General features: G+C 41.7%; 1 protein-coding gene across 3 annotated transcripts in view; it reads left to right on the top strand.

The window, feature by feature from the left end:
* Nucleotides 1–1,126: 1,126 nt before the first annotated feature.
* Nucleotides 1,127–14,387, top strand: part of BRWD1 (bromodomain and WD repeat domain containing 1) — a 72,848-nt gene continuing 59,587 nt past the window's right edge. For all 3 annotated transcript variants that reach the window (XM_066622283.1, XM_066622282.1, XM_066622284.1), the window contains exons 1-6: nt 1,127–1,399; nt 1,599–1,657; nt 1,796–1,825; nt 2,487–2,546; nt 6,588–6,738; nt 13,308–13,406. In XM_066622283.1, coding sequence (XP_066478380.1) covers nt 1,252–1,399; nt 1,599–1,657; nt 1,796–1,825; nt 2,487–2,546; nt 6,588–6,738; nt 13,308–13,406 — 547 coding nt within the window. In that variant the 5' untranslated portion in view covers nt 1,127–1,251. The remainder of the gene's footprint in view (nt 1,400–1,598; nt 1,658–1,795; nt 1,826–2,486; nt 2,547–6,587; nt 6,739–13,307; nt 13,407–14,387) is intronic.

Raw genomic sequence — 14,387 nt, 5'->3', positions numbered from 1 at the left:
TCACGGAGCAAATTTCAAACACTGCCCACAATTGCAAACTAGCTGTCCTAGTAGGGAGCTTGATCAGCATCTTCAACTACCACAGAATGAATGGTTTTCCTTGATACTCCTACACAGGATGGGATCTTGTCATGAAGGTTGTTTGCAGCACACAGTGATCATTCTGCTTTTTTCTGCAAGCAGCAACCTGCCTGCTTCCCCTGGGCGTAGTGAAGTGTGCAATTGTGCACACGCTCACCTGGAAGCAGCAAGCCCCACTAACTGAACACAATCACACTTCCTTCTGTGTAAAGTTGGTTTAAACTCACCATTAAAAAAGGGGGGGGGGAGAAACACTTGTCATGTGTAAACAAAAGAGGTGAACCCAAGTGAATCTGTGCTGCCTTTTGGAGCTGTCTGTGCGAGGTGCTCTGCTGTGAAACTCCTTGCCACAAGATGTGGTGACGGCATGTGGCCTGGATGCCTTTAAAATGGGAATGGATAGATTTTTGGAGTAAAAGTCCATCACAAGTGGTGATGGTTATGTGCAACCTCCTGGTTTTAGAGGTAGGCTACCTCAGAATGCTAGGTGCAAGGGAGGGCACCAGGATGCAGGTCTCTTGTCTTGTGTGCTCCCTGAGGCACCTGGTGGGCCACTGTGAAGTGCAGGAGGCTGGACCAGATGGACCTATGGCCTGATCCAGTGGGCTCTTCTTGTGACATACCAGGCACAAGGAGGGCACCAGGATGCAGGTGTCTTGTGTGCTTCCTGAGGCACCTGGTGGGCCACTGAGGTGCAGGAGGCCAGACTAGATTGGTTCTTCTGTTCCCCTGGGCACATCCCCGAGCCCTTCAGTCCCAGGAGGAAGGAACCTTTGAGCGTCGCCTCCCACAGACTCGTCTTCAGAAGAACTCCGTCCAAGACCGCGTCTCCTTCCGCCTCCAGCCCTGAGGGAGCCCTTTCTCCCTTCGCCTCATGTAGGGCGTGAACGGAGCGCCCCCCCTCCAGCGCGTGGGGCTCCATAAAGGCCTCTTCTGTCCCAGCGGCGCAGCGCCCTTCTCTGCGTCCGCGGAGGGACTACTTTTTCTCCTCCTCCAGCCCGGCCCCTCCCAGCAGGAGCGAAGACGTCACTGGCGCTGTCTCGCAATCATGGCGGCCGGGCCGAGGCGTTGAGTCTCCAGCGCAGGAGGCCGGGCGCGCGCCTGGAGAGCTTCTCGCGGGCGGGGGCGCGCGCGCGAAGGCGGGGGGGGAGGGGAAGCGCTGACTGGATTATGTCGAGCCAGGCCTGGGCCGCTGCCGCGCCAGACAGAGCCCTGAGCCCTCACTTCGCGCTGGCGACGGCAGCCGCTGCGGGCATGGCCGAGTTCTCGCCGGCCGCCGGCCCTGCCGCGGGCGCTCCTCTGCCGCTCGTGGAATCAGGTAATGCGAGGGCTGAGCGTCGCCGAGAGCAGGAGGACGCGGGAGCTGCCGCCCGGGAGTGAGGCGCGAGCCCCGCAGCCGCCATCTTACGCTGTGGATGATGAGCTGCGGGCGCCGAGGGGGATCCCCCACCCGCCCCCCGCTCTCCCCACCCCCAGCGCGGCCCGCTCTCACTCCTCTCTCTCTCTCTCCCTCGCAGAGCTCTACTTCCTCATCGCCCGCTTCCTGACCACGGGGCCTTGCAGGAGGGCGGCTGAGGTGAGTCCCCCCAGTCTCGCCCCCCCGGCCGCGCACGGCGAAGGGCTTCTTAGCGCCCTCTCGCCTCGGCCGGGAGAGCTTGTGCTCAGCCCCCCCTCCGCCCCCCCGTCTCAACAGCTGCCTCTCCTTCCTCTGCAGGTGCTGGTGCAGGAGCTGGAGCAGCACCAGGTCTGTGTGGCTGGCTGGCTTCCCTAGTCGCTTTCGTTTCCTCTCAGGGGCTGTGTGCCCCACCTGGGCGCCCTGGAACACGTGTCGTCAGAAGCAGAGCCCTGTTGTTTCTCCACACCAGGGGTTCCCAGCCCTCCCCCTCCCCCACTTGCATACCCCTTGGCAGCCCCTTTCCATCAGTTGCTCCCCTCATGTGAGCTCAGTGTTTCTATTTCAAGTTTATATGTTTGCAACTACTGAGCCATCTCTGAAAATACAGGAGTTAATGACCAGAAACTAGCAGAGCCACCCAGCTGCCTTTTGTGCCAGCCCCACAAGCCATTCTAATGCAGCCCGTTTCCATAAATTGTACCCTCCTGTTAGCCTCACAAGCCATTCTAATGCTGTCCTAATGGACCCCTTTTCCATAAATTGTACCCTCGTATTAGCCCCACAAGGCGTTCTAATACAGACCCGTATTAGATGCCTTTTCCTGTACCACTAATAATGCCTTTTTCTGCCCTTATTCAGTTAAGTACCCCTAAAGGTCCGGGCAAGTAGTACCCCTGGGGGTACACGTACCCCAGGTTGGGTCTTCATTGTGCAAGCATCTGTAATGCATTTCTCTTGTTTCCTTTTTCTCCCCCCCCTTACTATATTTTTTGTTTGTTTTCAACTTTAGTTACTTCCTAAAAGATTGGATTGGGAAGGAAAAGAGCATTGCAGAAGTTATGAAGACTTGGTGAGCAGGATCTCTCTCTCTCTCTCTCTGTCTTTTTATATAAAGAAAACAAAATTTCCAAACATGATAAGGCTTTTGTGGCTGGATGAATCTAAAACATAATTTAATATGTTGCTTGAGTCTTTAAGCCATGGATTAAGGTCACAATCCTGTCCATGCTTTCCTGGGAGTAAGTCCCATTGACTATAACAGAACTTCCCTCTGAGTTAACATGTATAGGTTTGGGTTCTTAAACACATTTAAGAATCTAGTCCCAGTGTTTCACTTTACTGTGGAAAGTATTTTCAGGGGTTTAAAAAACAAGATTTATTAATTTTTTTCTAACCATAAAAGCTCATTTGTGAACAAGTCACTTTTTCTGTTTCCTGTTAAAGGCTGTGTTTGCTGTAAGGGGGTTATTATTGTACTAGTCAACAGAAGCCATAAATGGGACTCTGCAAACAGAGGATGTTGTCATCACATACAAGAGACGGGGTGTGGGTGTATGTCACCAGTTCTTGTTTTGACTTACCATATAGAATAAGAGCCTGAGAAAGAGGGCTGCTTTCTTAGTGTAGTTGAAGCTTGACCCTTTTTTTTTGTGGTATCCTCTACATGTTTTTCTTAAGATGTATTGCTTCCAGTGGAGACGTAGGTTGTTTATGGGTCTCAATTTACATTGAATAACTTTGTAGTGCATCTTTACACAGAAGTAAGATCCATTAAATTCATTGAATTTATTGTCTAGTAAGTGGATTTAGGATTGCAGCCTTTGGTTCAGTACTTGAATAAGTATTCTGAAGATTCAGCATGTGTTTTGGTATGCTTTCTTTTAACAATTGTGCCAGACCCCTTTGTGTAAACTTTGAAGCTTATGAGAAGATAAAGGAACATCTGTTGTGTTGTACTGCAGAGTTTGAACCTTGTTTCTGCCTTGACTTTCAGCAGTTCCTATCTTTCTTGCCTTGGTTGTTAGTACTTGTATTTTGTATCTAGTTCAAAATGTGTTTTTCTAATGCATCACTTGTAATCACAGTTTTCTGTTCATGTAATTCAGATTGGGGATACCTATTAAATGCTGGTGTTCATACTGTAGACTTCTTCATTGTCTCTTTTTATAGTGACTGTTGTGAGAGTATGTGCTTTTTTAATTGATAAAGGTTGTATTGGAATGTAAAGCTGGTACAGACTTGCTTTGAGAGGGAAACTTCATTGGTCCTTCTTGGGACTAACTTCTGACTGTAAATGCATATGATCAGACCACACGATTGCAATCTCTTGCATGCTTATCATGGAATAAACACCACTGAACTTGATCAGACTTATTTCTGAATAAACATGCATAGGATTGCCTTGTATGCAATTGTATTAACTGAAATATTGTATCAGAATCTTGGTCCTGAACTTTGTTCTCCTCATACCTCTTTCTGTTATCTCTGAAGCTCTGGTGTTTTGTTTACATTATATAGATGCAGTAGTGTTCTCTTACCCAAGCAGTAAAGCTTGAGTGCTGGGCATTTGTCTGTTGTAATACTGTGTGTGTGTATCACAGCCTTCTTTACATTACATCAGAATAAATGTAATTTTGTTTGAAAATGCATGTTTTGAAAATGGATCAGTTTATTTGTTCTTTCATGTTGATATGAAAAGCAAATGTTGCAGGCTAAATTCTCCTTTTGGAACACTAATTCACTTAATAGAAATGTGTATGATGGAAATACATTTTCATTAGTTTTTAAGTGCTGAGAAAATTGCATCACAAAAGTCTTGTAAAATTTCAAATGGGTAAAGAAAAAACTGAAATGCATATTTTGGGGTTAGAAAGTTATTCATGTAGATTACCAGTCTTACAGTTCTAAAAATCTTCCAAGAAGCATGATCCAGCTTCCTTAGATGCTGGTGGATATTTTGTCATTTGAGCAGTGTGCTGTTTCATGTGTTCTTTAGGAATGTAATGTCTTTTCATGGTAATAAAGAAAAGGTTGGTTTTGTGTATTTGTAAACAAACCAGTTGCTTGCAAATGTTAGGGTGTACTATTGCATTAGCGTGATGTCATAAAACAAACCTTTTGATCACTACAAGAAGGTATCAGTACTTTGGATTGGAATGCCAGATTACTTGATAGCATTGGTGGTGGAATAACTTACCATTTGATCTGAGTGAACTATCTTGGCCATAACTTAATATTCAAGTTAGAGTTTTAATTACAGTATAATACTAAGGACTAGTTCATCTGCTGACATCATCTGACACATGGGGTGACTGATCATGTAGCCATGATATTGCAAAACAGTTCTTACTGAAGCATTTGCTGTAGCTTTCTGCCATTGCTGCTGTGTTGGAGTATTGCATAAGTACTACTCCTTTTAAAAACAAACAAACTGGGTGTTCCTGATTGCAGAGCACCAGTTACTAAGTAATTAGCCAGGTAAGAAACTATTTTATCTTATTAAAATAAAGCAAAATTTACCCTTTTAAGGATTTTGTGAAGTGATTCAGTAACAATGAGATACGGTCAAATTGTTGCTTGCAGGGCTATCTCTGAGTTGGACCAATGTGGTGGTGCTTTTTTAAAGAGATAAAATGCATTCGGTGGAGAATACCAGGTGCTTGATATCAGTGCTCATACAAGGGTCATTCCATATCAAATCAAAAAACAAGGGTTTCATCATTCATGGCTTTTTTGTTTTGAAATTTTGCAGAGTCATTATGCACGTACAGTCAAAATGTTAAAAATTCCTATCCAAGCGCCAGACCCCAAAAGTTTAAGTTCTCATTTCCTATGAAACATTTTTGTTCTTTTTGCAATAAATGAGATGTACTGTACCCACAACAGTATTCAAGGACTCACTTCAATGCTCAGGATCTTTTTCAAAAATGTGGAGCTGTGTGCTGAAATCAGCAGATATACAGCTGGTAATTGACAGCAAAATATGTAGGAAAATTCCATATCTTCATGAATTTCAACATCCATTATATGCAAGTAGACCCAGTAATGGCTTTTGTTATATCGGCTCACCTTCTAGTATCAGTTCACCCAACACACTTCATTACAATATTCTCATGCCTACATGTCATTTTGAGCTGTCAGCTTTCTGAAAAATTCATGTCCCTCACTCCACCATCCTCCCACCAATCAATATATCTGTAAAGTACTATAATATATAATATTCAAAGTACACATGTTTGATAATTTAGCTTATCAACTGTAGGGAAAATCATCTTGATAATACAGTCCATTGCATTTTAATGTATGCTGATAGATATATAGATAGGAAATATATATAGAAAATTTTATAGTATAGTATTAAAAACTATATAGTTTTTATATAGTTAGAACTGTGGGTATTCAGAGATAGTTATCCAGACACAAAAATTCCAAAATGTTCCTACAGAAGGTAGAACGTTCCAGATATCTTATGTTTCCAAAGTTGCTTCATCTCAGGAAGAATGTGTTCTTACTTTCCAGAAGAGAATCAATGTAATATTGTATGGAATAAAGCTGCTATTCTACAATGCTTGTGTATATGACAAAATGTAAATTGTACTAGTTGGTTACACACATTTTGGAGGAAAAAAATGGATATTCATGTGGTAGTTTGGAAACCTAGTTGATCAACCAGTTTTTATTAGATGAGTGAGAAATTCTGGTTCAACACTGAGGGCAAATCTTTCTCCCAATGGTGCCTATTGTGAAGAAGCTGCAGAATATTTCAGTGCCTTTTGAGAAATAAAGCCTACAATCACCATAGTCTGCTAGAATTTTGGTTAGACCTATTTGTTATTTCATTATCCATGCAAGTTAATATAAACATTCTGACTGGAGCATCTGCTATAGGAAACAACATCTGCTAATGGAAACTTCCTCTGTGAACAGAAGGAGCATGTTGCTCATGGAAAAAAGTACAAAAGTGAGGGACTTGAGATTTTTTAGAAATTAGGCAGCTCAAAAATCATGTCATAATATATTGTTTAATACTGAGGCTATATACATTAACGTTCAGTCATTTATGAAGTCAATTATGAAGTCAGTTATTAAGTTGATTTTATTTGTGTGCTAGGTCTTATCTAACAAACATGTGGCTCCAGATCATTTGCTACAAATTTGCAAGCGGATTGGCCCTATTTTGGATAAGGAGATTCCACCCAGCATTCCGAGAGTGAACTCCTTGCTAGGTGCCGGAAAGCAGTCCCTGCTGCGCACAGCAAAAGGTATATTCTTGGTTGGGTAGGTATGGGGGGAGGGGAGGGAGATGGCATTGTATATTAAATTCCAGTCAAGGGCATATGAACTTATTATATACTATATGTTAAAAGTATATACATTTTTCCAAACTAGAATATATGTGTTTCTTATCCCTTGTAATTCTTGTAGCATTTAGCTCCAAACCCATTCTCTCCTTCTTTAAAAAAAAAAGAAAAAGCTGATAAACCCTAAAAACAAATGCTTGGACATTGAGGCAAAATGAAAATAACAAAACCTAATGCAGTTGCCTAGACATCGAGTCTAGGCACCAGTGGCACAAGGACATTTTAAGTGGTACACAGCCATATGTTTTTGAAAAACATTTAAATAATAACAAAGAAAGCACCACAGCAGTTTACTGTTTGATTTCTTTGCTACTCCTTACACAGCATGCCCTCAAGTTTCTCATACTGCAGTGGGCACACTCAGGATGGCCACACCTATTCTGTTTGGAAATGGGAAGAAAGGCAGGAAAAGAATGATGGACAAGAGAGAAAGTCAGTAGGGCTGATGCTAGAGAGCTGCATTCTGCTAACTTTTGGGACACTCACTTACCCAGGAAGGGTTGGGACGGGCTGTGGAATGTAGCAGAAACTGAGCGGGGCACTGCAGAGATGGCTAGTAAGATCAGCAAAGCCCAGATGACCTAGCCGAGTAGAGATACCATCTTTGAGACAATCATCTGCAAAGAGGTCCTAGCTAAGAACATCTTTGAGGATGAGAAGGTGGGCAGGCAGAGGGGGGCTGGGCTGTTCAGAAGGACAAGGAACGCACCTTATATGAACTACAGAACAGGTCCTGCAGGGTCAGACTAAAGATCCATGCAGGCCAACTTTCTGGCCTCATCAGCAGTCAGCCAGATGTTTAAGGAGGAGTAGCACGTTCAAGATTCTCTACATATAAAGTGGCATATGGCCTACCTCTGATGTAGACTGTGCCTAATTCTCTTGTCTTGCATCAATCATTCTCTCACCCAAGTAACAAGAAATATCTAACAATCTATAACTCTTGTTCCATTGATACAACTATCTCTTTAGGGACATTTGAATGCTCAAAACTTTCTAGAAGCAAGGACTGATAGTTACTGGACCAAAGAGCTTATTTTCATAAGATATAAAGTAAATTAAAAGATATAAAGTCAATTATCTGACTTATGGAGAACAAGATATTCATAATTTGAGCCAAGCAAAATATAGAGCTCTCATTAAATAACATAAACATAGGAGTATACCAGATCACTTAGATAGGCAGGGTGCATGAGCCTCCTTGTTATATACTGGATCATCTGAAGATTAGCATTGACACTGTATCAATCTGAAGGATGGCATCTGCTGAGGTTGGGGGCAGGTTTTTGGTGCCTGTTAATACCTGCAGTTCCTGATTCCCAGTATCAAACATGACAATAGAGCATGACATATTGCTCCATGATTACAATGCTTGACCTCCAAAAATATTTTTTCCTTTATTTACATAGATGCTGCATTTCTATCTTATAAACAAATTAATAAAAACATTTTGTTCACAGCATAAGCAACAATGTATCTAACAGACAAAGCAAACCATGGTAACATTTAAAATATAAGATTAAAAAATGATTAATCAGGAGCACAAATGGTTCAAAGAATCAGTAATACTTGAGTACAACTGGACATTAAACATTTTTTGGAATATATGATGATGATCCAGTTGTCAGACTTGTCAAGCACCTTGATATTTTACAATTTGTTTGGTGCTTGGAGTATTGTTGATCTGACAAAGAGCAGTTGCTCCTGAACTCTAATTAGCCACTTTGCTTTTATTCAGACTTGTACTCAACCCCCAGTATTTTGCAACGAGTACTTTATCATATGTCAACATGCAGTAAAGGTTATTGAAAATTCTTTAGGAAATATGTTTAAAATCAAGAAAAAAATAGTGGGGTGAATCAATTTTTGAAGATTAATTTACCGTAGTGACTGCAGTTTTCTAGAGCATCTCAGCTTTCTTGCAGCTCCACTAAAATAAAAACAGCCTCCCTTATTTGTCTGCCAATGCCAGCTGCTGCCACTTCTTGATTTATATATAGTCTCCATGGAGTTGAAGTCCAGTTGAGTGCCATGTGGAAGCATGTTTTAGCTATAGGTTTGGGCTGTTGTAAACAGGAAGCTTTGATTAAATAAAAGATTCCGTAGATCAGTTGGGATATTCTTCCATTTATGTACAATAAATTCACAGGAAGAAATATATTTACTCTTACTGAATAAAGTCCCATAGAATATTTCCATATTATCTGGGTTGACAATTTTCTCAGACTTGGGACAAGTATGTATTTGTGGTTAATTTTTTAAAAAAATCTGAGCTGTGAGAGCAGGAGGAAGGGTGACCATGTCCTCAAATACTTGATTCCTTACTGAATTTTGAAACCTGCTCAAACCTAACCCCTGTTTTTCGCAGATCTTAAAACTTCCAAAATTGCAATCAAAATATTTATCAAATAACAGTCAGTAACTGAGGTTATATTAGATGTCTTCTGTATATGTGCCATATGGTTAAAATGCCGTTAACCATATAGTTGTTGCTCTGTATTTTTTATCTCATGGTTTTGGCTGTTCAGAATAGACATTTAAATGATATTTTTTTCCATAGAGCAGTAATAACTACTCTTAGGGCCCAATCCTATCCAACTTGCCAGCGCTGATGCAACCTTCCCAACAGGGCATGCACTGCAACCTGCAGTGTGAGGGAGGCAGTCCTGAGGCCTTCTCAATTTAAGGGAATGTTTGTTCCCTTACCTCAGGGCTGCATTGTGGCTTCATCAGTGATGGATAGGATTGGGCTGTAAGTTATGTCTTTCAACTGCTATGTTAACCAGTTGAATCTGTTAGCACTGCAATACCAACCAATATATTAAGTCCTCCCCTTTTTCAAATATCATGTTTAATTTTAATTCCAATGCTAACTTTCTTTTCAGATCAGATTAACTTGTTTAAAAATCCTTGCCTTGCTTGCTGTTCTGACTAAGCATTTGGATCTGAAATAAATAAAAAAAAAATCCAAAAAAGAATATTCATTTACTGGCTATATATTTTCTGAAAGAGAACACGTGAATGCCATAAGTTAAAATCTTACGGACTATTATGGAAGAAAGTTCTTTGTATGAGACTGCAATCCTAACCACACTTACCTGAGAGTAAGCCCCATTGAACAAAATAGGACTTAGTTCTGAGTAAACCTGGTTAGGATTGTGCCCTGAATTGCTGTTGTCTAATACCTAGCTCCTATTACCATAGATACTTGCCTATAAGGCAAAAATTTTCTTCCCAGAAATGCAGCCTGAATCATTGCCCTGCCTTATCTCCAGGGCATGCAAGCATGGTGGAGATGGAGGCAAGTGAGCCAGCCAGCCAATCACTATTGTGGGAGGGAAGAGGGAGGGAGTGAGCAAGCTTGGGAGAAAGAAAGTGATCTCTGCTGCAGCATTTGCAGCTGCCTGCCGGTGCGCTCCTTCAGGCTGTTGCCCAGCTGCAGGAGCTCAGTGGGCTGGGGTGGGCAGGACAGAGCAGGGGCATCTGCCATCACAGCCATCAGCAGCCCCTCCTCGCTCAGCAGCAGCGCCCACAGAGGCATCGTTGGAGTGGCACCCAAGACTGAGCAGGAGCGCAGGAGACAATGAGCTGTATGGGAGGGGGGGCGTCTGAGCGAGGGAGAAGCAGTCGTTTGAAACGGCTGAGTCCATCTCCTCTTTCCTTCTTGTTCCCCCTTCCCCCCTCTTCCTACTGTATATAAACTTCAAGCACTCCCTTGGAAAGCCCAACTTGCCAACCCCCTTCCCATCTCCCCACAGATGAAGCTGGACAGGGTGGGGGAAGGGGGGGAGTAATCTTTTTAAAAAACAGGACACACACACACACACACACACACACACACACACACACACACACACACACACACACACACACACACACGGGCAGCCTGTAGAAGGCTGTACCTTTGTTTCTCAAGCCATTGAAAGAGTTAAGTCCATCTCTTCTTGTTTTTGCCCCCTCCTGCTAACCCTCTCTCCATAATCATTCACCACTGATGAAGTTGTGCTGGGGGGGGGTGGAGGAAGTGTTAACTTTTATAATAGGAAAAAGTGTGTGTGTGTGTGTGTGTGTGTGTGTGAGTGAAAGAGAGAGAGTCAAGCACTTAGTTAAGGCTGCAGTCCTCACTTTCATGGGAGTAAGTTGCATTGACTATTAAGGGACTTGCTTCTGAGTAGGCATGCCTAGGATTGGGCTACCAGTCTATTCCCTCTTGTTTTCCTCTCCACCTCCCCCCCTTACTGCATACAGTCACACTTCAATCTCTCCCTTGCAGAGCTTTTTGCAAACCTCCTTGCTAACCTCATTTTCCCCTATCCTCACCAATGAAGTTGGACTGGAGGGGAAAAGTCCCTGCATTTGTGTATGTGAGGGGCAGGGGGAACATCTGTGAAAGAGAGAGAGAGAAAAAAAGCCATCTTTGTGTGTGTGTGTGTGTGTGTTCTTTTCACTGGAAGAGTCCTGGAGACCTTGCAAAGATGAAAAACACAGGAAAAGCAGAGAGTAGAATTATTCTACAGCAACAGGTATTTTAGCCAGAGATCTTAACTGTATGCTGGCAGGAGCTCTGAAGTACTTGCAACTGCTGCTTATGGGGAGAGCATGCTTGCTTCTGCAGTATCCCCAGGCAATCAGGCATTTATGCAGCAAAGTTTAGCTGCCTCTGAGATCCCATTGCAATGTTCTGTGCCCATGCAGGAGCCACTGAAACCCTCCTGGGGGAGAAGTAAGGGATTAATTGCCATCTCCCTGCTAATTGGGTAAGAGGCACTTTTTCAACTGGGTGCTCCTTTTTTTAGCAGGGGGAGAGTAACTGGCCCACCTCACCCCAGCACTGTCTGTTCTAGTGGCTGTCTGCTGATATTCATTTGCATCTTTTTAGATTGTAAGCCCTTTTGGGACAGGGAGCCATTTAGTTATTTGATTTTTCTCTGTAAACCGCTTTGTGAAATTTTAGTTGAAAAGTGGTATATAAATACTGTTAATAATTATATAATAATAATCTCTGAGGTCCCACCCCCCACTTGGGGTTGTGTGTGAATAATCTTATTGGCTTGCTTTATTGTACTTCACACTTTGGCTTTTTACTAGTTGTGTTCTTGCAGCCTTGCTAGTTGTCGTTTATTATAATACGGATATTTTAAATTAAATTTTTGTATATGTGTTCCTAGAGGCTTTTGATGCTACATTAACCACCGGAGGTGTGTGAATAATCTTATGCTTGAGAAATTATCTCTGAGTATTTTCTTGATCCTTACTAGTAATACATTAAATTTTGAAAGGGTCAGGAGAGAGAATAATTCCTTTAGGTGGAATAGGTGCTTTGATGGCTGCTAATTCTTGCCTCATTTCCAGTGGTCTTCCTTCACCTTACCCTCTTTCAATAGTCAAAAGTGGAGATAAATTATGAGGTCAGAGCATGCTGAATTTCATAGCAAGAGATTAACAGTGTATTAATGCTTCTTAATAATATATTTGAATTAACTGTAGAATTAATTTTATTAATTAATTAAAAATAATTATTTCATTGTATGGGACTTGCCAAAAATTTATGGGCCCTGGGTACCAAATGACCTTCGCATACCACTGAGTCAGACACCCCCCCCCCAAGTTTAACCCCCGACTTATCCAAAGGTCATAGAAAATTCCATGATTTATGGCTCAAAACCTGCCCTCTGCTTATCTGTGATATCGACTTATACTTGAGTATCTGCGGTATGTTTTGTTGCAGCCAGCTGTTAAAGATCTTAATTTTTCTTATAGCTCAGAACTTACCAATATATATTTGTTAGCTTACTTAATTCCTTTAGAAACTAATATATTTGCTTTGAGTTGTATATATTTGCTTGTATATAAAACTCATCTGCGTATAGTCTAATTCTGAGCTTTATACTCATATTCTGGTTCTGTTGATTCTATCATTCGAGACTTCAGTGAGTCTCCCAATAAGGATCAAAGTGGCAACTTTACCTGGTTCCCCTGAATGTCATAAATGGGTTAGAACTTTTGCAGTTCACTAAATCTGAAGCTTTGGTATTGGAATATATCATGTTTATCCAACTAAGAAAAATGGCTTCAAATTTAAAAGCTATGATTTTTAAGATAACTTCACTCATATTTTTGGTGCAGATGCATGTGTATCTTCAATTTCTTTGCATAATTGATATTAATGAAACAAGCGAGCAGGTTATAAGTTGGTTTGAAACCTGATTAATATCTATCACGTATATAGAACAGCCCTTAAGTATCTTTGATTCAGTTTGAAGACCTTATATTTGTTGGTGTAATATTCTTTTGTTTTAGTCTAGTGGTTAAAACCAACAAACAAAATCTTAAAATGTTTTAAAAGATTTTTTAAAAAATCATCTGAATTAACAACCCTGATGTGCCCCAAAGAGTGTTCTGTGCATGTTGACAATGGAACATTCTTATAAGGAATTATAAGTTGTGTTCAACTGAAACTTATTTTGCAGATTGCAGAAGTAAAGTTTGGAAGGGCTCCGTCATTGCTACCCTTCGTAGAGGAAGACCCCCTGAAATGCCTGCTAACTGTAGTAAACTACCAAATCTTGGTAAGTCTCTTAATCTTATTAACATACTTGTTTCATTTGTCTTGGTATATCTGACATGAATATAGTTATGATTACTAGAGAAAAAAACGTTAAAAATTGCAATGTGGTAAATATTCTGCTTGCTTAGATATTGTAACAATAGCTGTACAAGACATGGTTTGATTTTAAAGTTTTGATCTTCTGAATTTCTGCCTTATCCCACCAACCTTTGTTGTGGGTATGTAAGTGTGGTGTAGTACTTAATCTTGGCCACCACTTGCTGAAATGATAATGACAGAGAAGTTTGTCTTGGAGCATCAGCTGTTTCTTTTGTAGTAAAAACATAGTGTCTGTTGTGCTATAGCAAGGGCAAGAGAATAAACGGGGACTTGCTTATTCTAGTTGAGAGATGTAAACAGACTTGTACATAAGTCTATCTCATGGATAAACAGAGGGCAAGTTTTAAGGCCCCTCCCTGATGCTGAAAATCATGGATAGTGAAATGTGAAAAAATGTCCCTTTAAATTACAGTTCAAAGCAACTTTTCTTACCATTCCAAAGAGGCAGGCAGGCAATTTCAGGGGATTAGAATAGCTGTTCTTGGGTTGCACTGAGGCAAGCAACCTGCTGCCTTGGCTCTGGAGTGCAAAAGAGTGCAACACAGAAATGATTAAACACTTTCATGTTGCATTCTGGGGCAACCAAGGGTGAAGGAAGCGATTTTTTTGCTCGGTGCAATCCGGAAATAGCTGTTCCAAATACCTGAGGCTGCCTGCCTGCCACTCTGCAATAGTTAAAAAAGCAGTTTTAAACATTAATTTAAAGGAATGTTTTTAGGTATAGTGAGGCCCTCCAGCCGCAGATTCAAAACTTGCATTGAGTTAAATCTGCGTGTTGCAGACCCGAAGCTAAGGAGGGTGTATTTGGTGAGCCAGCTTTTAAGGGTGGACTCTGCTGAGTTAAAGTGCTATGCATCAGTTAGTTTGGATGGCTTTGTGCATA

The sequence above is a fragment of the Tiliqua scincoides genome, chromosome 3 (genome assembly GCF_035046505.1).
Source record: "Tiliqua scincoides isolate rTilSci1 chromosome 3, rTilSci1.hap2, whole genome shotgun sequence".
NCBI classification, from domain to species: domain Eukaryota; kingdom Metazoa; phylum Chordata; class Lepidosauria; order Squamata; family Scincidae; genus Tiliqua; species Tiliqua scincoides.
The sequence above is the reverse complement of the archived record's forward strand: the minus strand, read 5'-3'. Positions and strand labels throughout refer to the sequence as shown.